The sequence below is a fragment of the Medicago truncatula genome, chromosome 3, assembly GCF_003473485.1.
Source record: "Medicago truncatula cultivar Jemalong A17 chromosome 3, MtrunA17r5.0-ANR, whole genome shotgun sequence".
Classification (NCBI taxonomy): Eukaryota; Viridiplantae; Streptophyta; class Magnoliopsida; order Fabales; family Fabaceae; genus Medicago; species Medicago truncatula.
Genome location: NC_053044.1, coordinates 52,859,409 through 52,876,528, shown reverse-complemented (window position 1 = coordinate 52,876,528; position 17,120 = coordinate 52,859,409). Strand labels below are relative to the sequence as shown.

The 17,120-nt window shown below is 33.1% G+C and overlaps 1 protein-coding gene across 1 annotated transcript; it reads left to right on the top strand.

The window, feature by feature from the left end:
* The first annotated feature begins 11,865 nt into the window (after positions 1-11,865).
* LOC11433520 (glycosyltransferase BC10) lies at positions 11,866-13,507 on the top strand. Its single transcript, XM_003603333.3, has one exon. It carries the CDS (start codon positions 12,113-12,115, stop codon positions 13,244-13,246), a length of 1,134 nt encoding a protein of 377 aa, XP_003603381.1. The 5' UTR covers positions 11,866-12,112; the 3' UTR covers positions 13,247-13,507.
* The last annotated feature ends 3,613 nt before the right edge of the window (positions 13,508-17,120 follow it).

Below are 17,120 nucleotides of genomic sequence, written 5' to 3'. Positions count from 1 at the left end.
GCTAGGTTTGATGGATTGAACTGCTAACCTTGTCTCCTTGTATATGTTAAGAAAAAAAATTATCCTTAAAACTTGTCAACCTCTTTATTCTTCCTTATGATTTCAATTACCTAGATCCATGTTTTTTGAGGGTAAACGTTGCATATTAGTTTTTCTCATCTTTGTCATGTGCTATCTTTTCTTTTTGGCACAGAAGAATGGACAAAATTAAACAAATATTTGATTTCTAAAAGGAATCGAGAAATGTGAGTCGTCACTGGGCAGTTAAGTCATAAGGAATCGGTAATTATCCGAGGTAGTTCCCTTTCAAAATTCTAGTGCTCCGCGAAATGCAGGAAGATGTATGACTTAGGATTGAGTAGAAGCTAGTGATTAAAATACTCCCTATGGCATACTGTATAGGGAGCGATTAAGTGAAGCTTAAGAAAAGGCTGTTCAAGAGGAGGAAGGGTAGAAAGTTCTTCTATCAGTCAATAACCTGCTGTTTTTCCTTTAAAATATGAACTTAATCTCATGCCCGAAAAAATATGAACTAAACGTTTCTTTCTTCCTACAGGCTGTTGTCAAACTTTATATCTTGGTTGAACATCTGAAGTATTGATAAAATTTGAACTGACATTTCTTGATGTGGCTATCTTTGAAGAAACTATATTTTCCTGCTTTGATTCCATGAATGATTTCATCCTTATACTCATTCTTCTCTAACATTTATTTTAGTGCCAATTATCACTACCATGTAGGCATTATGTTATGCTGCAATTAAGTTCCCCATTATTCCCACCCTACTCATATGTGTTGGTTTTCTACTTCCCACACCTTACCTTGTAGCACAGGCCTTATGAGAACCTCTTAGAAGGATTATAAAATAGAGAAATTCAATTTTATTGTGTTGTATTTGGGTTTAAGGTTAGTTTGTTGGGTTAAATAAGTTTTTAGTCCCTATAAATATTCACAGTTTTGTTTTTAGTCCTTACAAAATAAAATCACACTTTTTAGTCCCTGTGACATTTTCCTTAAGCATTTTAGGGACCAAAACTATTGATGAAAATTTTTGACAGGGACTAAAAGTGCTGATGGAAAAATTTATAGGGACTAAAAATGCCGATGGAAAATTTTATAAGGACTAAAAAATGTGATTTTATTTTGTAGGGATTAAAAACAAAACTGTGAATATTTATAGGCACTAAAAACTTAATTAACCCTAGTTTGTTTTAAGGGTGAATCTCAACCGAGTTTTGATGTTAGGAATCACATATGGTGTGCGGTTCTTTTTAAGGATGCTCCCGACTTCATCACCTTTGCCTTTCATCCATTGGTTTTCATCAAGAGCGACAAAATGAACAAACTTGAGACCAATTATAGTCGAAATGCGTATGATGCATAAGAATGATCTGTAACTGGATAGAAAAAAAGGGTTGAATTGTGTGTGGAGATGTGTTTCTACTATCATTTTTATTTCTATAAATTTAGACCATCAATTAAATCTTAAGGTGTATTTTTTTTTGCTTCATCGATGGGGGATTTAATTGAGCTGTCACCTTAATAACCACTTTAATTTACATCATGATTTATTAGATTATCTTTGTAGTATTTACTCTTTTAACTTGTTGGGGAATCCCCTTTAATTTTAACATTAGCTCGTAATTTTATTTTTTTGAAGGATCATTAGCTCTTAAATTGTAATGCTCTTTATTTTATGAAATGTTTTTTTTTTCAACCCATTGTCCACTCTTTTTATTTCGGAAATGTGTATAAATTATAAAATGTAGTTTTTATAAAATTTTGATTAAAATTATTTTGATTTATGTAAACACAGTGATTTATGTGATGGATGTTGATTTAATAGATGTTTTATACATCATTTGACTAAGTTTACGAATACAATAATTTATTTGATGGATTATAATTTATGCGATATATTTCTATTAAAAAAGAGCGATGCTAAAGCACGAGGCCCTCAATGCACGAAGTCGCACGACTTGTTAAACCACGTGCAATTTACTTTATTATTAGATTTATTGGCTAACTTATTGGTGTTTTTGTGTTCTTATATATAGTAAAAAAAAGAAAAAGGTGAGCAAAGAGATATCATACACTTCTAATAATATCCACCTTTCCACGTATCAATGATGAGGTGGTGCAAAGACATGCATGATTTGGAAAACACACAACATGAAAACGTGTTTTTACACTTTAAAGACATATTTGGCCAACTTGAATCAAATTAAAATTAAGATAAACATCAAAAAACAATTATATAGTGATTCATGCATATTTGACGACATAATTTGTCGTGCACGGTAGCATTTTTCATTAAACAAATGTGACATGTAGCTGTATTGTTCATTGCATCTTTTTTTATAAAAAAATAAAATAAGTTTACGAACAACGACAAGAATAATATTTGACACTTTGAAAAATCTTATTTTGATCTAATACAAAAAACATTGTGTTTTAATGTAACATTTTTTTTTTAAATTTTACCCTTAACTTAAATAATTTTTTTTAGCAATATATCGTTATTCTTAATAAAAGCGAAAAGGCATACACATTAGTTAGAGTTGTCAATTAGGCCGATCTGACGCAGTTTGCCTCGGTTTGGTGGGCTAGCTCATATAAATGGGTCAGAGAGGGTCGATCCACTTGATTCATGTACTACCAAAATTGAGCCAACCTAATGAAGGTTTTACCTTGCACCCTATCAATTATACCTTCACCCCTACATTTTGCATTAATTGTCCATTTTACCCTCAGAAACAAACTAAAATCATTTTCCTTTAGTTTCTCACATTTTTGAAAGTTTTACGGAAAGAAATGGAGATTCAGTTTCTAAATACAAAATCAGAAGTTCTTCATCTCCATTCAAATAATGATCCAACTTTATTATCTTACAACACATCAAAATCGATAGATATAAAAATGGGTTTATTGAAGTAGAGGAAGGAAATGATGAAAGTTGCCATGGATGATGTTGAGACACATTTAGGATTTTTTGTTTTTGTTTTTAATTTAGAGTTTTGACTTTTGATTGATCTATTATTAAATTGAATTCTCTGTTATTTTAAAGAAAACACAATCAAAAACATAAATTAAAATCCCAAAATTAAGGGATAAAAGCTATTCGATCCATAGCCATGGGAGGTGGCTTTCATGGGTTAGAAGAAAATCAAGGAACCCAACAATCTTCACCCATCTCTTTAATTTGAATAAACAAAAATCATAAACCAAAATTTTGATTTTGTGTTACAATGACATAATAGTGGTAGATTTATCATGTGAATAACACGCTGACATTTTTATTTGGATGAGTTTCTCCAATCTAGTTTTGATTTTTTCAAAGATCTTAAACTTGAGTCACGATTTTGATCGAGATGAAGAACTTTGCAAATGTCACATTGATGTTTTTCGGACAAATATTTCTTAAACCGGAAATCTTCTATGAAGTTTGTTGGAAAAACTTATGTGGGGTGAACTCATGTTAAATCTAATGTATGGGTGTAAAAGGATAAAATTGGCATTTTTAAATATTTGTATGGATGAAGGTATAAGTGTAGGGGTACCAAGTAAAATTTCCCAACCTAATTAGTAGTGGGCTACATGGCCCGATGGACCAGCCCATATTGTATTTCAAAATGTATTCTTTTATTTTTTTATAAAAATAAAAAATAAAGATGCAAAAAACAATACAACTACCTATCACTTTTTTCCTTAAAAAAAAACTTCCCATCACTTTTTTTATTAGAAACATATTGCATAAATTATTATCTGTCAAATAAATAATTGTGTTTGTAAACTTAGTCAAATGATGTATGAAACATCTATTAAATCAACATCCGAAAAGGTAAATGACACAAAAACATCAATGCAAAAGTAGAGAGTATTGATCACAATTCACAAAATGCAACTTTGAAGACTATAAAAATTTAGTTTTACATAATAAAATAATTCGATCTTACATAATAAGACTATTTTATAAACTATATTTTTTTTAGTGTTCTTAAAGGGCCGGCCCGCAAGTCCAATGGTCCAATCCATGCCAACCCATGTAAAATACAGGCCCGATAGGCTGACCCAAAAAGGTATGGTCATTTTTCGTGTCTTTTAAAGTTCCCGACTCACAAAAAAATAGAGAGCCGATTGGCCAGCCCAGTAGGCCTGACCCATTTTGACAGTTGTTGATTGTCATTGGGTCAAGCCCAGGTATCGATGCAGGATACGCAAGGGATACGATACGTCATCCATTTTGAAGTATTTGGTGGTATGTACTAACATCCATAAAATGATGGCAAACTTTTTGTGGCAAGGAGAATGTTAACCGATGCTCCTAGGGCATTCGTTAAACACCAAGTAAAATCAATTTTATTAAAAAGTTATGTAATTATTAGTTAATAAAAAGTGACAATTTATATTTCTAATACAGAAAATTCTATTTATGGCACCAGTTAACAAAATTGTTTCTTAAAATAATGGCCTTCTCTACTTCATTCCAACTGAGCCAGGAAAGAATATTGAGTGGACCCCACTTAAAACTTTCCTTCTTAACCTTTTTTAAGTTGACCAAACAAAGCTAAGGAGCATCGTTCACTCTCTTTCTGTTCCCTAGGTATAAGAAAAAATATTCTTGCAACTTGTCATTTTCCTTTGGCTCAGGAATCCTATCTTATCTTCTTCTTCTACTATGGAATAACACTTGGGTGACATTGGTCAATTATAATATCATAATGCTTGTGTTTCTCTCTCTTTCACAAATATTATGACATTGTGATTGACCAATATCACCCAACTCTATGTCACCCAAGTGCTACCACATTCCAATGGAGTTTTTCGTTTTTGGTCCTCTTTCATCGTGGACGTGTCTAAAATCTAAATCAATGAAAACCGGGCTGACCGGTGAAACCCTACTAACTCGGATTCATCTAACAACACTCAATTTTGAATACTCTCTTAGTATTCACTCTTTTATTGGATAACATCGATGTTGTGTGGGTTATATTTCCAACGTTTAGACCCATAATAAATTTAAATCAATAAGAGAGTGAATACTAGAGAGAATGTTCAAAAGAGAGTGTTGCTTGCACTTCTCATAATATATATAATATTTTAGTTTTGTAAATTTTCCATCAAAAATTTTACGCTAAAAATAAATGTTACAAGGACTAAAAAGTACGATTTTTGTTATGGATTAAAAACAAAATAATGGATACTTATGGACCATTTGCTTAATTAATCCTTTAATTTTTTAGAAAATGTTATTATTTGTTAAGGAATTTAAAAAATACTTGCGCGTTGAAAGAATTTCAGTTTACCTCTATCATATATTCGATTTTGTATGGTCAAAAAAATTCATAAAGATCCAACATCAAAGATTCTTTAAATTACAATATTGAAATCTAAATAAAAATTTGTACAAAGAAACAGAAACCGCTAATATTAACCCAAAAAATAACATGATTTTTTAATTTCTAATTAGTTCTTAACAAACTTCATAATAATAAATAAAACCGCATAATTAAAGCAGAACCATTTTCATTCATATTAAAAGAAGCATCACTCTGTGACTTGGACATGTAACGATTTCTTTTCTTTATGAGTAGTAATCGAACTTGGTATCTAGATTACAAACAATGCACACCAACCATTTTGACAAACTATTCTAAAATAAACATCGTCTTCTTGGCTTGTTTTGCAACAGCTACACCAATTGACATTCTCACAACTCTTGTATGACAATTCTTCAAAGAGTAGTGTTATTTGAACAACCAATTTTGTGACAACTTATTTAACAACCAAAATTTACAAAGAAAAAGTAGTATTGGCACGGAAACCATAGCAATAGAGAGATAAAATAAAAAATAATGTGAGTATGAGAGAGAAAGTTGTCACAAAAGTTGTCATAAAATAGATGTTCAAATATCATTTCTCTTCTTCAAAATATATAATTTTTACAAATAAAAACATTAGTCGGGTACAGCACAACTACTTAGCCCTCTCATAACTAATCCATTTCTGTCAACAAAGAGACATGGAGAGAGGGCTGGAATGGTTAACCTGTCACACAAATAAGGGTGGTTAATTAGTGTCAACTTAAAAACTAGAGAAGGTGTGTATGACATTTCAGTGTCCACCAAAACTTAGGGAAGGTCAACACAATTTTCCCCATAAATAATAATTACATCTTGGAACTCGTTCTGTGTTCCATCAAACTGTGTTATGACAAACAAGAATACACTATAAGATACAAGGAAAGACCATAAAACTCTGTGTGTATAGGAATTTTCAACTTTAGTTGGAAAAGAAAAAAAAAGGTAAGGATATCATTTATAGGTCAACCATGGTACTAAATATTGATATAGTCAAGAGAAGGAGGAAAACAATTTAACTTGTACCATCAATGATGGAAAACTAGTACCAAATCTGTAACAACTTGGAGTATTGTACAAGGATGAAATCTGAGCAGAAAAATATAGGTTCTTTAAAAATAGCCACAACAAGAAATGCAAGTTCAAGTTTTATAAGTACAACAGAGTTTAACAATTATAAAAAAAGTTTGACTATGGACTGTAGGAAGAAAGAAACAATTAGATCATATTTTTCCATGAGAGATTATGTTCATTTTAGAGAAAAAAACGCAGTGAGATATTGGAGGATAGAAGAACTTCCCACCATTTTTCCTCTTGAATAACCTTTTTTAAACTTCAAAAGCTCCCTTGTCATTCTCATTGCAGTATTTTTTAAAACTTTATTAGACTTATTAGAAGTGAGTACTCAGTTCTCACATGCATGCTGAGTGTTGAAGGAGCAATTGGTGCCAAAGTTCAATGGCTCCATACATTCAGTGTGGCAGTTGATACAAACGTATCAATGGTAATCTGGATAATCACTCCGTTCATGAAACCACCACGAAGCGGAAGTCTCTGTAAGTGTCATCCAAGCTGCACCAAATCCATCAGCCTTACTAGATTCACCTTATCAGTTTAAGTTAGGTCTATTCATGATGAAAATAGTCCATGCATCATATCAGAATTTAACACATGAGAAACACTAATGTACAACTTTGACTCTCCTACAAGTGGTCATGCATTTAATCAGAGCTTAGCATACAACTAAACTAACTAACCAAAAAATGGATAACATAGATTTAGTTGATGGGATGTCACGAACAAGTTAAAACAAACAGCTCTACAGGTTTGATATTATCCTAAAACCCGTGCACCAAGTCAAAGATCAGGACCATCAAGGTTCACAATTCAAACCTAGCATTTGTAAAGTTAAAGTTAATAGAAGAACTGATACTTACACAGTTTATTCACATTTAATAATAATTTCACATGTAGGAGAGGCCCGGCCCTTGGGCACAAGAGTAATTCTCTTCCGATTTTGGGGTCATCGCTGCAATGTATTTTCATGGTTTGCAAAACTCTAGCATTCTTCAAAATGTATCTTGCCAATAGAAGCTCGCCTTCTTCGCCTAAGAAGTTCAGAAGTTTGCAAGTTTTAAGTTGTAATGAAAGACTTTGTGGAACAAATATTGGGTGGTCCTCCCAATTTTCATGGACATCTTCCCTTATTCCATTGGCGGTGCCCTATTAAAATTTAAAATAGATAAAATAAAATAAATCACAAAGGCATGTTAAGAAATGATAAATCAGATATGACCCCTAAACTTAACAAACCTCACTAAGCTCAACATTTTGAAGGCTGGGGCAGTGGTTGAGCACTTGTGCCAACAAATGCCAATTAGAGTTTATAGAGTAAAGTCCCAAGTTGGTCAAATTATGAAAGAAAAGTGGGAATCTCATAAAACCCCGATACACCTAAAAAATCAAAACACAAAACACATAAAGATATACGGTAAGAATTAAGGTAAAATTTGCTAAAACAAAAATACAAATCAAGTAGCATCATTTTGATAATGAATTTCAAACCTAAGAATAAATGAACAACATATATTATTATAAAAGATAAGGTTAAAATTCTCAAAAATACTCTTATCTTGTATTTCATCAACATCATTCTATTCATATAGCAATAATAAATTTCAAACCTGATTTATTTCTATGTACAGTTCCTTCACATTATGAAGTGCTTTCAATGGAAAATGACAAAAAGTGGAAGGCATACACGCTATGGTCAATTTCCTTAAGTCTAAGCTTTCATACTCTTGATATGACAGAGATTCCTCCTCAGGAGTATAGAACTCTAAACGAAATGCATATAACTCTTCAAGCATTTAGAAATATACAATGTTCTAAACGAAGGATTTTGAGGGAGGGGGAGTCCAACGGAAGTAAAACTCGTGACAAAGAGCCCATATAAGTTGAGAACAACAAAAGTCTTGCAACTAAAAATGCTAACAGGAAAGTCAACTTCGCGTATGCGAAAAGGAAAGTCAACATCATCAATAAGTTCATCATCAAACACACGCATGCATCGATACATTTGATGACATTAGAAAAACCAAGATCTGCAAGATCATACGAAATGTCGAGGATGGAACTCTTGATCGGAATATTATGTGCGAGTAAAACAGAGTCCACTAACTCATTAAAGCGAAAATAGGCTTGTTGGTCATCCAACTCCACGTCAATCAAGTCCACCTCTTTGAAACAATGGTTGGGAGAAACGAGAGAATATGGCATAGGACAGCATCTGGTAAACTGCTAATCACATCATTATCATCACCCGCCGCAGTTGATGACATTTCTGACTTGAATTTTCTGCAAAATGCATAACAACCAAAATACAAGTAATTCTGTAAAGTTTTGTACATAAACACACAACTCAAAGCAAGCATATTGCACAATCGAAAGAGACAATACCTAGATTCATTCGACGACTCTTTTTCCATTTACAGCGCGTAAATGATGTTGTGTAGTTCAGCGAAGAAAACCAGTTATTTTTCTTCACTCGGATTCATCGGCAGAGTCACAGTAGGGGTAGCACTTGGGTGACATAGAGTTGGGTGACATTGGCCAATTACAATGTCACAATGTTTGCTAACACTTAAGATTTTTTACATTGCACATTTGCACTGTCATATTTCATCTTGATGCTGTCAAGCAAAGAATTTTGTAAATAAATAAAACCCATAAATATCAAGCTCACTTGAACTTAGCCAAATATCAATCTTTAGCCTTTAGCAAGTAACAGCGTCTGTTTAACATACAATTCTATCACATCCCATCCAAAACCTACAGCTACTACTATTGTCATTGGAAGAAAGTTTGTAGTACCCTAACATGTCATATGTCCTTTAGGTGGTGATGTTGTATAATTGAATATTGTTGTTGTGTAATGATATTCAAGCTGTGATTTACTTCAAAGTATTTGAGACATGATGTGTTAATTAGTTCGACATAGAGTGGAAATTAGTGAATAACCGCATTTGATCTTTTTGCTTTATGCAGCATTACTTGCTTGTTGGCAACTGAAGTAGTTAAGAATAACATCGAAAACCAACAATGCCGAAACTTTCTTAAAAATAAGTTTAATTAAATGTTCACCAATTATCCATTTTCAGGCCTTTTTCCTTTTTGAGAAAGATATGCATCAAACAGCTAAAATTTTCATCAGTTGTTGATAAGTTTTTCTATTAAGTTACTAAGTTGATGATGAAATGAAATCTCCCTTCTCCATTGCATCTCTGTTTTTATAGCTCCTAGATTATTACTTTTGTTGCTTTCAAAACACAACAGAATTACCGGTTGAAGTATAGTCAAGAGGAAAAATGACAAGCAGGAGGGGGAATTTAGAGAAGGTTGATGGCTATGGTGCTGCTGGAATGTCGCTTAAGGTGACTTATGTTCTGTGATGGTTTTCATGAGATGGTTGATAGACTCAACTTTCAAGAGGATAGCATTTCCTATGCTAACACTTACGATTTCACATTGCACATTTTCACTGTCATGTTGCAACTTAGTGCAGTCAAGCCACAGATATCAAGCTCACTTTTAACCAACTCTCATGACTCATCGATTTAGCCTTTAAGCTTTGTTTGTTTGGGAGTTTGAAGGGGAAATGGAGAATTTTAGGGGTGGAAAATATAAGGGAAAGGGAGAAATCTTTCAAAAAAGTTGAAAGAGTGTTTTTTTTAAAGAATGTTAAATTAATGCTTATGATTAATATATTTTTAGTTTTAACAATACTATAACAACATAGATTAAATTTCAATAATTTATGTAAATCCTTCCAAATCTCCCAAAACTCCTCCAATGCAATCTTTTAGTTTTCCAAATGAAGAGTTTTGCATTATAAAGAAAAATAAACCCTCCAAAGTCCTCCCTTTCCGATGTTCTCTATTTTTTTCACCCGCTCCTTCTTTTTTTAAAACCTTCTCCTCTGCCTTCACCTTCAAACTCACAAACAAAGTCTTAGAAATTATTTAACATGCAATTATATTGCATTCACATCCCCATAGTTCAGTATAACCAAAACACATCAGAACAACACGCATCCAAAACCTACGGCTGCTGCTATTATCATTGGAGGAAAATTTGAAGTACTCTAAGAAAATAATATGACCTTTAAGATAATTGTTTTCTAATAAATATACATTGGGATTGATCCATTACATGGATTTTGCTCTGCCTTCAATTAGGACTACGCTAATGTACACTGGGATTGGTCATCGAATTAGTCGATCTTTAGCCATATATCAAGTTTTAAAAAAGAAAAATATCTTTGTCAAAATTATGTCATACTTTGAAACAAAGTGATTTTTTTTTTGACTCAATAGTGTTGTTTATAAATATTTGCTACATATATAAAAAAAAATACGTTTCATAAATATGTAAATCCAATAATTTTCAAACTTTAATATACTTACTCTTTCTTTTTAATGGTTTAATATAACTCATATTTACTCAGGAAAAAAAAAATTCATATACTCTTTGGTAGTGGCACCCGCTCGAGGAAATTTAAATCATAAGAACCAAGACTATTTGATATGTTATGTAGACTTATCAAAATTAACAACGTTCCTAAATTTAGTAAGGATAAAACTTTGTTTGATGAAAGCTGAAATTAGTTGAGACAAGTTCAAAAATACAAAAACATGTTGGAAAGTCCGGATAAGCGCGAGAATAACCCACTTCAGGCTCAAAATTGCGTTACATTTTTTTGTCAGAAAGGGTTGGTCTATAATAAAGATTATGTACATCATTAATTGAATAAACTTAAAATATAAGGTTTTTGCTTATAATAATGATTGGAGGGTGTATTTTATTTTCTTAATTTTTTCAAACAAAAACCGGTGTTTTTATGTCGATCGATGTTAAACAAATGCGATATTTGAAATGATTAAATTGCAATATCTCTAATAGTCGCACCATTTTTCAATTGATTTTTTTTTGTTTGCAAAACTTTAGCTCTAATCAACATTTTAAAAATTGGATTGGCCACTGACTAATTCAGCTGGTTGAACAGAAAATCAGTAGGTTTACAGTTGGTTTGATCTGATTACTACAACATTGTATATGGTTGAATTGGATTGACTAGACTTGACAAATTCTGCTTCTGTTTCAACCATCATTTTTTATTTTTTACAGTAGTATTTTTAGAATACTTTTATAAATTTTTATTTATTGATTGTCTATTAGAATCAATTCAACCACACCCTAAAATTAAACTCCTTCGATTTGATCAAAGTTAAGATTTTGAATGTGCAATGTTAAGACATGGTGGAAATTTAGTGGAGACAAAAACAAAGTTGTTATGTATTAATCTCATAAAAATAATTGTTTTAGTTTGACTTTCCAAGTGACGTGTTATCCTATCAGGGGCATGCAGACTGACAAATTAGCTTGGGTGCCACGTGTCTAAACAGTCCAATTGTCTTAACACATGATACGTACGTGCTTAAACTTCAGCTCCAACTTCACCCTTAGTACCTCTGAATGAGGCCATAGTACCTCTGAATCTTAGAAAAGGGAAACAAAAATCAAGCATGCAAACCCGAAACCACATAATGTAAATAGCTAGAAATCACAAAATGATTAAGATTATGAGTGCTTTGGCTAATAATATGATATTTTATCTTCCTTCAACATCAATTTATAGCATTATCTTTGCATCATCCCTAGCTTCCTTCTAAAAGCATCTCTCATCTCCAACGATGCTATCACCAAACCCACTTTCTCTTTTATGTGCACTACTTCTATGCTTACCCCTAGCCATTCTTTTCACCATCACAATCACAACTACAACAACAACCACTTCCTCCTCCACCATGCACATCCCTAAAAAATCAAACCCAAACCTCACAACCACTTTCTTAAGTATAAATACTCAACACAACAACCAATCAAACAAACCAACAACAATAGACGAATACAAAGAAGAGGAAACGTTGTTCATTGTAGCCAACCATACAAAGCGAAAAGCAACATGGCCAAGAAAATTAGCATTCATGTTCTTAACAACAACTCCTCTTCCATTTGCTTCATTATGGGAATCTTACTTCAACCAAATCCCAAAAAAATTGTACAATATCTACATTCATGCTGACCCAACATTCTCTTACGACCCTCCTTTTTCTGGTGTTTTCTCAAACCGTATCATTCCTTCAAAACCAACAGCTAGATTCTCCCCCACTCTCACCTCAGCGGCGCGTCGATTAGTCGCACGGGCTCTCATCGACGATCGTTCAAATTACATTTTCATCCTTCTATCCTCTTCTTGCATTCCTCTTCACTCCTTCAATTTCACTTACCACACTCTTATTAACTCAAACAAAAGCTTCATCGAAATCCTCAACAATGAACCTAGTTCTTACGACCGCTGGGCGGCGCGTGGAGAACAAGCAATGCTCCCCACTGTAAAAATTGAGGATTTTCGCATTGGATCGCAGTTTTGGGCGCTGACACGTAAGCATGCAAGACTAGTTGTCAGCGATAGAAAAATTTGGTCGAAATTCAACAAACCATGCATACGTTTGGACTCGTGTTATCCGGAGGAGAATTACTTTTCTACCCTTATTAACATGTGGGACCCGAAGGGTTGTGTGCATGCTACACTCACACACGTGGATTGGGAAGGAAGAGACGATGGACATCCTCGGACTTACGTGGCAGATGAAGTTTGTCCTGAACTAATTTGGTCTTTGAGAAGAGATAGACCAAGATATGGTGATGATGATGATAACGGTGGATGGAGACGGCGTGATCCGTTTTTGTTTGCAAGGAAATTTTCAGCTGAGTGTTTACAACTGTTGACGGAGATAGCTGATGGCGTGATATTTAAGGACTAGAGAGTAGCAATCTCAATGGCGGCTTTCTAGTGTTTTAGGTTGGAGAACCATTGGAGAGGTTTGGCAATAATCTAAAAAGGGAATTAGACCCCTATGGTGCTGTAGTCGTAGTCTTGATTAAGAAATTAGGTGATCTTAAGGAAAAATGTTATCGATGAGGGTAAATGGAAAGTGTAAATATCTTCTCTTTTTTAGTGGTTATGTTAATTTTCACAATCGAGCTCAGGACATTTCTTTAAAACTCCTCATTTTATTAATATAGATATATATATGAGCTTATATTGAGTATTTGATTTGTTTTTTTTTTTTTGTTAAAACTAGTCATCATATATATATGAGCTTATCTTAAGACATATACTGTGTCCGAAAAAGAAATTCTTTAAGTACTGATACATCGACACACTTCATTTGTACACACTTTTTCTACACCCACACCAATGTGCGACACGTGGTATTTTTTTGGTATGTGAACAATGAACTGTTAAACAAACAAAAAAAAAAACAGGAAAAAAAGAAAGAACCGTGAAAGCCTCTCTCTTCCTCCCTCCCCGTCGTGTTCTCTCCTCCACCTCCTCACAACCCACTCAACCGGCGGCAACCGTTTTTCTCACGATCTCCGATCATGACTGTATTAATTCATCAGCTTTGTACCAGCGTCTTCCTCGCGATCTTCTGTCCTGACCTTGTTCATCTGGTCTACCAAAATTGTTAAGTTAAGCTTTCACCGTATCCTCCATCACAGACACCCACAAGTCCCACCCACGTTTTGCATCAGAAGAGGAGGGGCCATTGATTGTGCTTGAGAAAGGAAAGATTTGAATCAAATTGAAAGGTCGGCGAAGACGACGATGACGGAGCACCGAATGCGTGAAGAGAAAAACATAAGACAAGTTTTTCACTTGATTTTTGGGTGGTTGAAAATATTGTTGTTGGTGGCGTTTTTGGAGAGAAGGAAGAGGAACAGGGGAGACACAGAGGAGGCAGGAAGGTGAGAGGAGAGAGTGGTTGTTTTACTTTTATTTTCTTTAATTTTATTTTATTTTATTATTATTTTGACTTTTATTCAAAAAAATGTTACAGTCTGGGGGTGTACATCAGTTTGATGCCACCTAGGGATGTTTATGAAACATAACCCTTCTTTAAGACATACTATATTCAAACCTTATTCATCGAATCGAATGTGAGTCTTATTTCAAATCATATTTCTTCAAAAAAAAGGGTGCGAGTCTTAACTTGACAACACCGATGATGTATGTATGATGTTGTTTATATCGTATGTCATCTAATATGGGATTTTAATTTGACAATATAAAGTTTTTTCTTTTAGAGGTATAACTATTCTTTTTTGTTTTGTCAAATAGCCCAGTGGCTAGAGCTCACAAAATTTAATTTTGGAGAAGTGGAATGCCCGAGGTTCGAACCCCGACTCCTGCATATAATATGCGATATCCCTACCAGCTGAGCTAAGCTCACGGGGATAGAGGTAAAACTATTTTATATTGTTATTTCGTGATAAAAATAAAATAAAATAAAAAATAAGTGCATCTCCATTATTCTCTCCGTCCTGGATTAATTGAACCATTTGCTCATTTCATACATATTAAGAATAATTTATAAATGAAGGAAAGAGAAAAATAGTTTTAAGTGTTCTTGTTAAGTATTCTACACATTTCTGCATAATTTCATTAAAAAATATAAAAATTTACTTAATAATAGGGACTAAAAGTAGTGATTGAAAATTTTATAGGGACTAAAAGTTGAAGTAAATATTTAGAGGGACTAAAATGAAAAGTTGGTATATTTATAGGGACCAAAAACATATTTAACCCTTTTTTTTGTTAACTCTTCGGTTCTTAGGGTAATAGGATCATTGTGATTAGAGTTCGACCGGAAGGTAAATAAAGTCAAAGCTAATAAATAATACGCTTAATTACACTTTTGGTACTCGCATTTTGACCATCTCACGAAAATGGTTGTGTCTCTTTCAAATCGAACAAAACTGTCCTAAACTATCATGTTTTTTTGCAGTTTTAGTCCTACCTCATTTTCAACTCCAGAAACGCAAAGAAATGGCAGTTTTAGACCTACACCTATGCTCAACCATGAAATAAACAAGCAATAAAGCATGTGGGTACAAAGAATCTACTCTATTCAGCACACTAACAAAAAAAAACCTTAATTTGAAACATGTCTTAGAAATTAGGGTTTTCTGTTTAGTGTGTTGAATAAAGTGGATTCCTTGTACCCACATGTTTTATTCCTTGTTTATTTCATGGTTTAGCATAGGGGGTAGGTCTAAAATTGTCATTTCTCTGCGTTTTTGGAGTTGAAAATAGGAGGTATGACTAAAACTGTACAAAACATAAAGTTTAGGGACGGTTTTGTTCTATTTGAAAGAGGCATGACCATTTTCGTGAGCTGGTCAAAATGCGAGGACCAAAAGTGTAATTAAGCCTAAATAATATAGGGTTAAATATGTTTAGTTTCTACAAAACCACGAGTCCTATTCCAATTGGCAAAAATTGTCAAAATTGTTAGGTCGGATGTCATGTTCAAGGTTTAAACCCCGACACCTCCACTTATGTGTGTGAAAGTTTATAATGATTTTGTCATTTTGTCTATCTACAAAAAAAAAATATATATATAGTTATAAATTTCGTTAACCAACCAAAAAAAATATTAGTTTAGGCTTTCTTATATACCTTTTTATATTGGGATAATTATATTGACCTCTCTTAAGGTTTGTTAAAATGTAACACACACCCTCTATTTATTAAAAAGGCACTAACGTCCCCTCAACACCAATTCTCTTAGACCATTTATAATGGTTTTTTTCTTTCAACATCCACTTTTTCAATTTCGAACACTTCACCTTATTTTCTCTCTTTTATTCAATACTCATTCAACTTTTACCTTCTTCAATGGTTTTTCATTCAACACCCTACCCCACCACTTTTTATTTCTTATTCTTATTTAATTTTTGTTTTTATAATTACATAAAATTATCGATTATAATTAAATTAAAATAATACAATTAACTATTTAGTTTTTAGTTTTTTTGGAAAAACAAAATTTTGTAAAATAATTTATTTTTATTTTCTCAACTTAAAATGCAATACAGAAGAATTTTGGGTGTTAGAATTGATTATTATTAGATCCATTTCACTAAATAAAGACTAAAACTTCAAAAGAAAAGCTAATAATAAGATTAAGAGGGTGAAAAACTTGATTTTTTTTTTTGTGTCCAGTCTCTATTTATAGAGAAATTTTTTTTATGAATTTTGGTAAAAAGAAAAATTTTAAAAAAATTATTTGCAATGAAATAATTGAGTTCAAATTATTAAGATGATAAAAATCTATGCAGTCAATCGAAACGCGCCACGTGTCACTAATTTAATCCATTTCTCTTTATCTCTCTGCGGAAGCCTGCTCCCACGCGCCCTGTCAGCGCGTACATGCCACGCGCCATGGTTGGTCCAATACGAGCGTGCCACGTGGCCTCTCCTGTCAGAATTTCAACATGTTTAACCCTTTCATCACCTCTTTCCTCTTCTCTCATTTTCAATACCCCGCTCCAATGGTTTCAATATGTTGAAAATGGCATTCAATAGGCCATTGTAAATGGTCTTTTATGACACCATTGATGATGAAATAAGAAAAAGAAAGGGAAATCAAAAGTCTAGCCAACACTTGCATATTTTGCTTTGCTCGTATTGAAACCCTGCCTCCTTTCTTCCCTAAAAGATTAGATCCCACAATATAGAACATGAAGGAAATTGCAAGAATTTTTCATCACACGAAGCATAACGGCCAAATACCAACAGGATGTAGTCCACACCAGTACTTGGTTCATCATGAATCTAAAATTATTATT